At 37.7% G+C, this 12,360-nt stretch overlaps 1 protein-coding gene across 1 annotated transcript; it reads left to right on the top strand.

The window, feature by feature from the left end:
• Positions 1 to 207: 207 nt before the first annotated feature.
• LOC145779902 (uncharacterized) lies at positions 208 to 12,048 on the top strand. Its single transcript, XM_082591575.1, has 4 exons — positions 208 to 361; positions 5,719 to 5,862; positions 6,140 to 6,242; positions 10,005 to 12,048. Exons 1-4 carry the CDS (start codon positions 228 to 230, stop codon positions 11,211 to 11,213), a joined length of 1,590 nt encoding a protein of 529 aa, XP_082447701.1. The 5' UTR covers positions 208 to 227; the 3' UTR covers positions 11,214 to 12,048.
• The last annotated feature ends 312 nt before the right edge of the window (positions 12,049 to 12,360 follow it).

The following is a 12,360-nucleotide window of genomic DNA, read 5'->3' as shown; positions in this document are numbered from 1 at the left end:
AGTAACAGCCCCTGCGTCAAAAGCCTAGTTACAAGTATGTGAAACTACCAGGAATAACCTATCAAGGCTTTGTCAGTGCGAGGATAGGATAAAGATTCAAAACCAAACCAATTTGAGTCATGGAGTGTAAGTTTACACAGATTAGCCTATTTTATGTACCGTAGTAAATTAATCATATTTTTCCACATGTAGGATATTTAAGAAATGACTGTCAGAGTTTGTAGAATATGCCAAAGTGCTTAGAGCCAGAAAAAAAATGTTTTGTTTCAAAATTATATGGTACTGTACTGGCTATTAAACATGAGGTGTTTTGGTATACTGCTTGCAGAATATGCTATGTGGAAGTAAAGAGCAATGCTGGGTATAATAATTGTTCTTTTCAGTTAGGCTAAGGTTAGACCAGAGATATCGTCAAGATATCCCTGGGTTAGGCATATATATAGAGATGAGTATCTGCTAGCTACTTTAAGTGTAGTGTGCTATCACTAGTCTACTGTTACAATGTGCCAAAAGATTGGCACTAGTACTCGCTACCAGTCGATGAAAAGTAACATGCTACTGCCGGTCCCACGAATTACCCATAAGTACCCATAAGCACCATAAGTACCCATAAGCCCCATAAGTCGCGTCGAATTACCCAAAAGTACCCATAAGTCGCGTCGAATTACCCATAAGCCCCATAAGTCGCGTCGAATTACCCATAAGCCCCATAAGTCGCGTCGAATTACCCATAAGCCCCATAAGTCGCGTCGAATTACCCATAGGCACCATAAGTAGCATTGAATTACATAGAAGTAACGTCGAATTACCCATAAGCCTGTTTAGTGTAGAGTGTAGTCTATAGCTGTCTAGAAGCCTAGTAGTCGGCTGCATAGCCGAGTGGTGAGGAGCACGGGCTGGGCGTTCCAAAATATAGTTCGACACCGCTCAAGAGCAGGACACTTGAAGGCATGCCTAAAGGTGGACACGAAGATTGGCTTCGTTGCCTTCCCGTCCGCTTATGTGTAATCTGCAGTGTGCTGCAGCAGATGGAGTGTTTTGTCCGATAAAACACCTTAACATTGGGCAATTTTCCGTATGAACCAGGTGACTGCAGCATAGCAATCGTTCTCGCACTCAGCCAGAGATTTAATTCTTGCTTTAAACTTGATAATTAAAGAAAAAAAAGAATAATGGCAAGGGTGGGAATCAAACCCGTGTCACCAAATTCAATAGCCTTTGCCTTAACCACTCAGCCACGCAAGCGCTCGTGAAATCGTCGCTTAATTTGTTTATATGGGTAATGTTTCGAGAACGCTCACAATATTATCAGTTTAGTTTGTTTTTATTTCTGACCATCACAACGAAAAAACAATACACGACAAACTTAGCACAGATCTATAAAAGGTAGAAGCGACAAAACGCGGACGTTATAACGTGCACGATACCAAAGCCTGCAGATTACATATACGCTGACATGAGGCGTAAGTAATTCCACGTTGCTTATGGGTAATTCGACGCGACTTATGGGGCATTTGGGTAATTCGACGCGACTTATGGGGCTTATGGGTAATTCGACTCGCGTCAGGCTATTGAATTTGGTGACACGGGTTTGATTCCCACCCTTGCCATTATTCTTTTTTTCTTTAATTATCAAGTTCAAAGCAAGAATTAAGTCTCCAGCTGAGTGCGAGAACGATTGCTATGCTGCAGTCACCTGGTTCATAGGTCTATAAAAGGTAGAAGCGACAAAACGCGGACGTTATAACGTGCATGATACCAAAGCAGGACAATCAGTTTAAGTGACACGATCGCAAGTCGCAACAGCGACTTGCAGATTACATATACGCTGACATGAAAGCGTAAGTAATTCCACGTTGCTTATGGGTAATTCGACGCGACTTATGGGTAATTCGACGCGAGTCGAATTACCCATAAGCCCCATAAGTCGCGTCGAATTACCCAAATGCCCCATAAGTCGCGTCGAATTACCCATAAGCAACGTGGAATTACTTACGCCTCATGTCAGCGTATATGTAATCTGCAGGCTTTGGTATCGTGCACGTTATAACGTCCGCGTTTTGTCGCTTCTACCTTTTATAGATCTGTGCTAAGTTTGTCGTGTATTGTTTTTTCGTTGTGATGGTCAGAAATAAAAACAAACTAAACTGATAATATTGTGAGCGTTCTCGAAACATTACGCATATAAACAAATTAAGCGACGATTTCACGAGCGCTTGCGTGGCTGAGTGGTTAAGGCAAAGGCTATTGAATTTGGTGACACGGGTTTGATTCCCACCCTTGCCATTATTCTTTTTTTTCTTTAATTATCAAGTTTAAAGCAAGAATTAAGTCTCTGGCTGAGTGCGAGAACGATTGCTATGCTGCAGTCACCTGGTTCATACGGAAAATTGCCCAATGTTAAGGTGTTTTATCGGACAAAACACTCCATCTGCTGCAGCAAACTGCAGATTACACATAAGCGGACGGGAAGGCAACGAAGCCAATCTTCGTGTCCACCTTTAGGCATGCCTTCAAGTGTCCTGCTCTTGAGCGGTGTCGAACTATATTTTGGAACGCCCAGCCCGTGCTCCTCACCACTCGGCTATGCAGCCGACTACTAGGCTTCTAGACAGCTATAGACTACACTCTACACTCTACAGGCTTATGGGTAATTCGACGTTACTTCTATGTAATTCAATGCTACTTATGGTGCCTATGGGTAATTTGACGCGACTTATGGGGCTTATGGGTAATTCGACGCGACTTATGGGGCTTATGGGTAATTCGACGCTACTTATGGGGCTTATGGGTAATTCGACGCGACTTATGGGGCTTATGGGTAATTCGACGCTACTTATGGGGCTTATGGGTAATTCGACGCGACTTATGGGGCTTATGGGTAATTCGACGCGACTTATGGGTAATTCGACGCGACTTATGGTGCTTATGGGTACTTATGGGTACTTATGGGGCTTATGGGTAATTCGTGGGACCCTGCTACTGCTACTCGAACCAAAAGTAGGTCATGCTTGGTGCCACCAATGTCGTCCCCTATACACGTTGCCCCCCGATCCCGATGTCGTCCCATGCCGATTTTGTCCCTTGAGTGTTGCCAGATGTTCAATTTTTGTCTATTTAAATGTAGGTAAAAATTAGGGTTGTTCAAAATAAAATTTTTGCCACCTTTTCCTTTTTTTAGCAAATATCTGGAAAAAAAACAACTACCGTAGCCTAGAAATTAATTTTTATTTTTAAAATGTAGTAATCAAATAAAATCAGAGACTTTTAAAAATGGTAGCAGGCCTCAAAACCGACGGCCAAACGTGTCCGACTATAGCAAGCTGTTCAGTGGCCAATTGCAAGCACATGGCGGCCATCGGAACTTCGACACGCATCAATAATGATTTATCGCATCAATAAAGTGTATCATGATGTCACTTGCATCCTGCTTATCATCTGACATCAATTCAGTTTGTTTTTATTTCAGACCATCACAACAAAAAAACAATATATATATATATAATAAAATGACAAACATAGCAGAGATCTAGAAAAAGGTAGTAAGCGACAAAACGCGGACGTTACAACGTGCATGATACCAAAGCAGGACAATCAGTTTAAAATATGGCATGGTCGCAACACTTGGTCAATCAATAATGTTAACAATTCAAGCATAGACAGTGTGTATTGTGATTTATCGGGTGCTTTGACTGCTTTCTAATCCTTTGTGGTTATAAGTGGCAAAGCACTTTATTGACAAGGCCGCCTGCGTAAAATTTTTCTTGGAACTTCATGGACAAATATGGCCGACGGAAAGGGGAGACCCGGCGGACAAAATGTCGGTTTTTGTAGGTTAATCGCAGCGATGGCTGCCTTTACTTTTGAGGCCTGGGGAGCCGGATGCAACCTAGTTCGTACCATAAACAATTCGTACCTTGAAAAGATCGAGAGAAAAAATTAAAAAAGCCGAAGTTGCTGATTGCAGTTTCCGCAAACATTTAAAAAATTTCCTTAAAGAAACAAAAACTCTTAGGATCATTACCAGAAATTTTAAAATGTTTGCAGAAACTCCAATCAACCCTAACCCTTTTAAAATGTTTGCAGAAACTGCGATTAGCAACTTCGGCTTTTTTTAATTTTTTCTGTCGATCTTTTCAAGGTACGAACTGACGGTACGAATTGTTCATGGTACGAATTAGGTTGCACCCGGGGAGCCTACCAAATTGATTGTTTTTTTGTTTTTTTATCAACTAATTTCACTAGTTGTACCAAATTGAAAGAATAACGTACCAAACATCGCAATAAATATTGAAAATATAATAGCCTACTTTTGCAATTCTGCTTTTGTAGCCTATGCTTCAGCAAAAAAGTGTTTTCTCAGCAAATATCAAGTCTTTTCGGCAGCGTTATTCATAATGACTCACTGGGAACGACATGCGCATTGACGCTCGAGCTGAAATGCAACAGCCTGCCGCATATGAAGCTTTTTCTGCCGGCGTAAATAGTTACACGTCCCAATGTATGAGGGGACGACAACGGGGGTACGACATCGGCAGGGGACAAAATCGTCGCCACCCGCTCGTGCTACTTGTACTACTTGTGTCTTCAAGTAACACTGGGACGCTCTATTCGAGTACCGGTACCGTACCTTGTGAAGTCAAGATGACTTTGAAAATGAATAATATCACCTTTCAGCACTCTCAATTTGTTGGTGGAAACTAACAACGGGAGACTTACTCAATGCAGTCACTGTTCCGATTCCTTTGCATTTAGCAGCGTGACATCCACTGACAAGATTGACATAATTACATCCATTTCACACATTTATAAATATTTGCAATTGAAAATAATTTTACAGAAAAAATTTAACAGTTTATTTGTCAATAATGTTACTGAATACTGAAAAGTTTGGATGTTCTTCAGGTCAATTATCGTATCTAGCACTAGTTGCAACATTCATCTGATGAAATTGAAAGTAAAAGCAACAACAAACAAGATGGTTTATTGCTTCACTGACGTTTCGCGTACCATGACAATTCGCTCTGAGGATGCGCAATGCGCATTGTCATGGTGCGCGAAACGTCAGTGAAGCAATAAACCATCTTGTTTGTTGTTACTTTTACTTTCAATTTTATCAGATGAACGTTGCAACTAGTGCTAGAAACAATAATGTTACTGTATAACTTGTTGTTTTATTTTTTACGCTAACTATGTGACTTGTTTTTTGGTTTTCAAGCTCCTTTTTAGCAGAAGCTCCATTTTTTATAAAAAATAAATTAAAAATGGCATCCTGACTTTAAAGCAGCATAAAAATAATTACTTCAAGGAGAAGTGCTTTTAAAAGGGTTTGCAATCCGCGTGTTGTTGCTGTCATTGCATTATTTATCACGCGTTTTTTGTAGATCTTTTTATTGGGCGGATTGCACAGAATTATTGTCAGGATGACAGTGGTGTTCAGACCCATTTTTGAATTGAAACCGCAATCACAAAATTCGCTATTGTAATTTTAATACAAACAACAATACTACTAAGTTATGACACGCTTGAGAGTATGAAGATATTTTTCTAGTAAAGAAAGAGTAACTGTGTATGCTAACAAATTATACGATTTTCTGAGGTCCTTGAAAAATAGTTCACAAAAAATTTAGAAAATGTCACCAGAGGAGAAAGATATTGTAACTTACTGCTTATCATTCCATAAATGTCAACAATAAACATACTGTATTTCATTTTCAGCTGTGAAGTTTGTGGCTGTGCTCTGTCAACTCTACGATATCAACTTTTTCTTGAAATTGATACAAATCTTGGATTACAATCAGTTACAGTATATGGAAGTTGTCTGGATAAATATTTTGGAAAAGATTGCAATGCTTTTGCCAGGTTAGGTTAGTTTTACCAATTGGAGAAATTACAATGAAAGTTTAAGATGAAAAAATTGTGTTTTATTTAAGATTAACTCTTTAACACCTTTAGACGTTTTAATTACAAAATGTTTTGATGGGTCTTTTCCTCATCCTGTTAATTTGGATTAACCTCCCAAATCGCACTACACATCATTCAATACTATCCCATTTACAGAGCTCGAAATGGAAATGCCAATCTCATTCTCTCAAGAAGAACACTTTTAGAATTATAAATATTTTTATTGTTTTTAAAGGGACTTTGATGCATTCTGCAACACTTTCACTGACGCTTCTTCGTGTCTTTTAAAGTGTGTTGAAGCTTGCTTTGTTGGGACATCACATTTATTTATTCTTGGTGTAAGTAATACATAACTTGCTTTGTTGTTTAATTGCTTGTTTTTTTTTGACACACAATAAAAATGACAAATAACATCAAAAACAAGATTTGTCATAAGATTTGACAATGATTTCAAAACAATCGATGTATTTGACAATTTTTCTGTATTAAATTATGCTTGTCTACTGTGTCTACCATTCAATTAAATCTTTGCAATAGTTTCTGTTAACAAACTTCATGCGTATATTTATAATTGAAGTCCTGAGTAGAAGAACTACTTTACTCAAGTTCTACGAAATGTGACTTATCACCTAAAATATATGTGGTATGCTAGTCAATGCCTGTCCACGCGCAAAATTTGATTTAAAAACAACTTAATTTAAAAACGACGATATAAAACACGATGGTGTTTGTATAGAAATTAAACATGGTTGCAAGAACTGAACTTGCTTTATCTCAAAAGTAGTATTTTGGACACAAGTAGTTTTTCAACTCAGGCCTTCAATTTTAATATTATGTGAATTGGTTTTAATAATCTCGTTTTGTCCCAAAGTATTTAATTTTCCAAGAAAGATATTTTGTGTTTTTGCTTGGCAACATCTTCTATATTAACTTTCTATCAATGTTTTTATAAGAATGTAAATATAAGTGAAAATGTGGAAGGCTGCATATTTGGCATTGTTGTGCCAAATATGTTGAAATTGTGGCATTGTCGAAACTCAACACAGTCGTGGAAGGAAACCTTGGCTCTTCCAGACAGCGACGACAAAATGCTCGTCAAGACCAAAAAATTGACATAATAATAGCAACACCATATCCATATCCCATGGATACCACAAGCAACATGTGCCCATAAAAATATCTTCACATCTCACAAATTTCAAACAACATAAGACAACTAGTCGTCGTCGGCGAGCGTGAAGATTTAAAGTCTAGGTAATAGTTTACATATATGTATGTACCATAGAGAAATAAAACATAGTAACTTTAGCGGGTTTAGCATACTTTATTTCACACAAAATATAACATAATTAAATAAAATAAACTCAAACGTTTTCGACACGTACGTGTGTCCTCATCAGGAATTAAATCTGCAATACATAAAATGAAAAATCGTAAGATAAATTTGACTATGCACTGTAACTGTAACGACACTGGACTGAAAGCACAAACTGAACAAATGATACGAGAATGATTGCGAGTAAATTATACGGTGGGAAACAGATCACGTGAGGTGTAAACTACAGGCATTGGACAAAAACAATTAGAACACACACAAAAGGAACGATGAGCCACAGGCGAATAACTGCCGGTTGAGAGATGGATTGTTACGTTTGATTCTTAAGGCTTCCATGATCTTAGTCTGAAAATCAGATCTGCCTCGAGAGATGATTTTAAATTGGTCGATCGAGACATTGTCAGTGCACGCTTCACAAGAGGCGATGTGCTCTTTAATTGCACTTTTAGTTGTTAGGTTTGGGTTTAAGTGCTCCCCGGCCCTTGTCAACAAATGTCTGGTTGACATACCAATGTATGTCTGGTTTGCGTCACGCAAACAACTAAATTTATACACAACATTTGAAGAAAGAGCAAAGGGGGTAGGCGACTTCAATTGAAAATATTGGTGCACTTTAAATGTTTTATACACAGGATGAATGTCACGTGAAAATTTCTTTTTTATAAGTTTAGCTAGGTTTTTCGCAAAAATTGTTGAATCTTTTCCTAGATAGGGTATATTAATGAAATAACTAAAATCTACTTCTTCAGGCGTGTCTTTTGGTTCATCAGCCATGAAGGTGTTTAAAATTTTATTGAAAAAGTGAGAAGGATATCCATTTAAATAAAACATGTTTTTTAATTTCTTGATTTCTTTCTGAAACAACTGATCATCAGAACACACCAAACGAGCACGAGATAACAGACACAAGATTAAACCAGATTTCCATTTCCTAGGGCATAGAGCGTTATAATTTAAAAGCAAGCCAGTGTTGGTAGGTTTTCGCCAAATCCAGGTGTCAAAAGAATTGCGTTTAATTTCAATTTCAACATCTAAAAAAGCGATGGTATCATTGGATTTTTCAAGTGTAAATTCGATATTTTTATGTTGCGAATTTAAAAGGTTTAAAAATTTTGAGCACGATTCATCATCATCAAAAATGGCGAAAATATCATCAACATAACGTAAATACAGTTTGGGATAAAAATCACGATAAAATTCAAATATTTTGGTTTCAATGTGTGCCAAGAAAAAGTTTGCCATTGTTGGGCCCAATGGGGAACCCATGGTGACGCCATCTATCTGTTGAAACAAACTATTGTTGTACAGGAACATGCCTTCTGTGGCTAAATGTAATAATTTTATGAAGTATTTTTTCGCAATGGGCGGTCGATTTGGTTGGTTTTCACTAAAAATATGGTCAGCAATTATAGTAATAGTTTCTTTCAGAGGCACGTTAGTAAACAGAGACACAACATCAAAACTCACCATGCGGCTATTGGGTGGACACTTAAAATCTTTTAACTTTTCCATAAATTGATTAGTTGAATTAAGCATGTAGTTCTGGGGTATGTACGGTTTTATAATTTTGTTTAAAAATTTAGCCAATTTGTATTCCGGAGTGCCAATCATGGAAACGACTGGTCTCGCGGGATTGCCTGGCTTGTGCACTTTTATTAATCCATATAATTTGCCAGGACAGCTTCCGGTTGGAATAAGAGATTTTACCACGTCTTGATTAAATTCTTTTAAATATTTTCGAATGTAGTATTGAATTGACCTTTCTTTAGAAATAATTGGGTGCACTTTTGTTTTTTTTACCACACATGTTTTATTTAAATGGATATCCTTCTCACTTTTTCAATATAATTTTAAACACCTTCATGGCTGATGAACCAAAAGACACGCCTGAAGAAGTAGATTTTAGTTATTTCATTAATATACCCTATCTAGGAAAAGATTCAACAATTTTTGCGAAAAACCTAGCTAAACTTATAAAAAAGAAATTTTCATGTGACATTCATCCTGTGTATAAAACATTTAAAGTGCACCAATATTTTCAATTGAAGTCGCCTACCCCCTTTGCTCTTTCTTCAAATGTTGTGTATAAATTTAGTTGTTTGCGTGACGCAAACCAGACATACATTGGTATGTCAACCAGACATTTGTTGACAAGGGCCGGGGAGCACTTAAACCCAAACCTAACAACTAAAAGTGCAATTAAAGAGCACATCGCCTCTTGTGAAGCGTGCACTGACAATGTCTCGATCGACCAATTTAAAATCATCTCTCGAGGCAGATTTGATTTTCAGACTAAGATCATGGAAGCCTTAAGAATCAAACGTAACAATCCATCTCTCAACCGGCAGTTATTCGCCTGTGGCTCATCGTTCCTTTTGTGTGTGTTCTAATTGTTTTTGTCCAATGCCTGTAGTTTACACCTCACGTAATCTGTTTCCCACCGTATAATTTACTCGCAATCATTGTCGTATCATTTGTTCAGTTTGTGCTTTCAGTCCAGTGTCGTTACAGTTACAGTGCATTGTCAAATTTATCTTACGATTTTTCATTTTATGTATTGCAGATTTAATTCCTGATGAGGACACACGTACGTGTCGAAAACGTTTGAGTTTATTTTATTTAATTATGTTATATTTTGTGTGAAATAAAGTATGCTAAACCCGCTAAAGTTACTATGTTTTATTTCTCTATGGTTCAACAAAGCAAACTCTCTACCAAAGCTTTATCATATATGTATGTTTGATATATGTTTTATATGTTGCAGACTGATCAATGTCCCAATCGAGGCTTAATTAAGAGACTTGAAGAACCACCTCAATTGATCACCGAAACAATGGAACGTATTGGATCCCAACCACACAGTGTTATTTTTGATGAACTGTTTGGCATTTCTAAAGCTCATGTTGAAAATCGAGTGACACGTTTAGACACCGCAATTTGCTCACAAAGCTTTGAGGACATTGTTCTTCCAAACAACAGAGATACATTCAGACAACAAAGTGGACATAAACACGATAACTTTCCTGAAACTACCCGTCAACCTGAATTTAAATTACGTCGTTCACTCTCAGATAGTTTTGCGTTTCTACAAGATTCGCTAATTTCTAGTTTGTTTCACACGCCCAACCTTCAGCGGAGAAATGAACATCACTCTCCATCAAAAGCACTATCGCAGTCGCTCAGAAATAAGCTTTCGTTTGTTGGAAGAAGTGAACGATCTTTAACGAACTACCATTGTTCATTAAATCAATTTGGCAAGCAGAACCATAATAGCAGTTTAAGAGCATTTCTTCATAATTCTGTTTTGCATGAATCTGATACTAAAAGCAGTGGTTCAGAAATGACATGTGATATTTTAGATGTCACTTTGCCAATATTGAAGAATTCCGGAAATACAAAATTAAAAAGGCCTGCAATATGTCTCACGCCTCCTAGTTTGATTGGACTCCCAAAGCTACGGCGTTGTCATAGTTTAACAGAAGACGGCAGGTTATTGATGAACGACATTAAAGACATTGAAATTTCTTGTTCACCCAATGCCAATGGAGATGTTTTTGACGAAAGTAATTCGATGCTACGTGGTCTCAACGTGGATATGTTCGATGATTTTTCTGAAGCCGAAGAAAGAAATAACTTCGTTGTTCACCGTTCTCATATTGAACACGAACGCCGGTACAATGTCTTTTCTAGTCCAAACATTAGAAAAAGTGATTCAAAAGTTTTTTCAAACCTGGCAGTTCCAATAATATCTAGCACTCCTAAACTAACTGGCAAAGAAAGTATAATCAAGAAAAGAGTCTTGTTGTCTCCTCTGGTCACAGGGCCAGCAATTTCAGAATCTTGCATGTCACCAGATATGTTTGGACATACTCACGAATTTTCCTTAAGCAAATCAAAGGTTAAAGAGCAGCGCACAGATGAAGTTATTCCAAAGACATTAAATTTTGACATTTCGAATGATATGTTTTTGTAACCTTCCTATTCTTCAAAACACTCGTGTCACCACTCGTACTAGTTTGTCTGACATTGACAGTAAATGCGTAGGCAATCATTCTTACTCTTCTTTGACTGTTAGCGGTGGGATGGCTTAGCAGATAAGGCGCTCGCTTTCCACTGATGCATTCCTGGTTCGTCTTCAGGCTTATGCTTGTTGTTGAAAAACACTGCTCACCTCTACCCACTACCCAGAGTGTAATGAATGGGATGGGCGTAGTTGTTGAAGGAAAGGTGGCCAAGAGAAAGGAACTGGCCACCTTACTTTCGTTAGTGTCGAGGGTTTAGTGTAATGAAAACCTTATCTTATGCCCCCGATGCTTGGATTTAAATATGAAACTCACCTTCAAGTACAGTTTTTTACCTTTTGTTGTTTATGCAATGATAGATATACCCTGACCAATCATAACTCAATCTCAATGAGAATTTTGACGTCAATCATACAGCTTGTTTTTTTGCTCTTGGTGCAGTATTCAGCCGAGTAGCCCGCGGAGCCGCCGTTGATATATAATGTATTTGATCATGATTTGTTGCAATGTTGGTATTGTTTTTATTGTCTTACGCCAGTTTTATGCGTTTTATCACTTGGCTGTTTTATACAGTACGTTTGAGTGCTTGTTACGCATTATTAATGCGAGCGGATTACAATTCTTTGAGAAACGCACAACTTGTTTTTGTTGTTGCTGTCAGACTGCCATAATGCAATGCATGATGTTAGGAATTGTCTCCTAATTTCAAACCTTCAAACTATAGCGATGTTTCAAACTTAGGTCTATTATGACATAAGTCGCTATAATTATATCTATTTATAGCCAATAAATATAAATAACATAGAAAATCCTCTGCATCTTTCAAAGGTTTCGAGGAAGGAACAAGCTTTTCATCTCATTTAATGGAGTTCATTCAAATGTGTTGTACACTCGAACCGGTGATGTACGGTTGCAAGAATAGTGATTGACACATGTTTTGACCTTCCATTGAGCTTCAGTACCACAGAGATTGCATTAGCTTAACTTAGAAAAACTTAGCTCAGTGGTTAAGTGCGCTTGAGCAATGCATTTCAGGACTGCTCACCATTCAGCAGCTAGTGGATGGCTTGATTGCCCGGAAACAATAATGATGCAGCA

This window comes from Aplidium turbinatum, chromosome 11, assembly GCF_918807975.1.
Source record: "Aplidium turbinatum chromosome 11, kaAplTurb1.1, whole genome shotgun sequence".
Classification (NCBI taxonomy): Eukaryota; Metazoa; Chordata; class Ascidiacea; order Aplousobranchia; family Polyclinidae; genus Aplidium; species Aplidium turbinatum.
Note: the sequence above shows the minus strand (reverse complement) of the source record. Positions and strands in the feature narration are given on the sequence as shown.

Bases quoted from the DNA above. Each gene is read 5' to 3' on its own strand.
- LOC145779902 (XM_082591575.1), top strand. From the start codon at position 228: ATGCCAAAGTGCTTAGAGCCAGAAAAAAAATGTTTTGTTTCAAAATTA. The intron at 362-5,718 runs GTATAATAATTG...TTTCATTTTCAG, and splicing joins GAAGTAAAGAGCAATGCTGG to CTGTGAAGTTTGTGGCTGTG. The intron at 5,863-6,139 runs GTTAGGTTAGTT...TTGTTTTTAAAG, and splicing joins GATTGCAATGCTTTTGCCAG to GGACTTTGATGCATTCTGCA.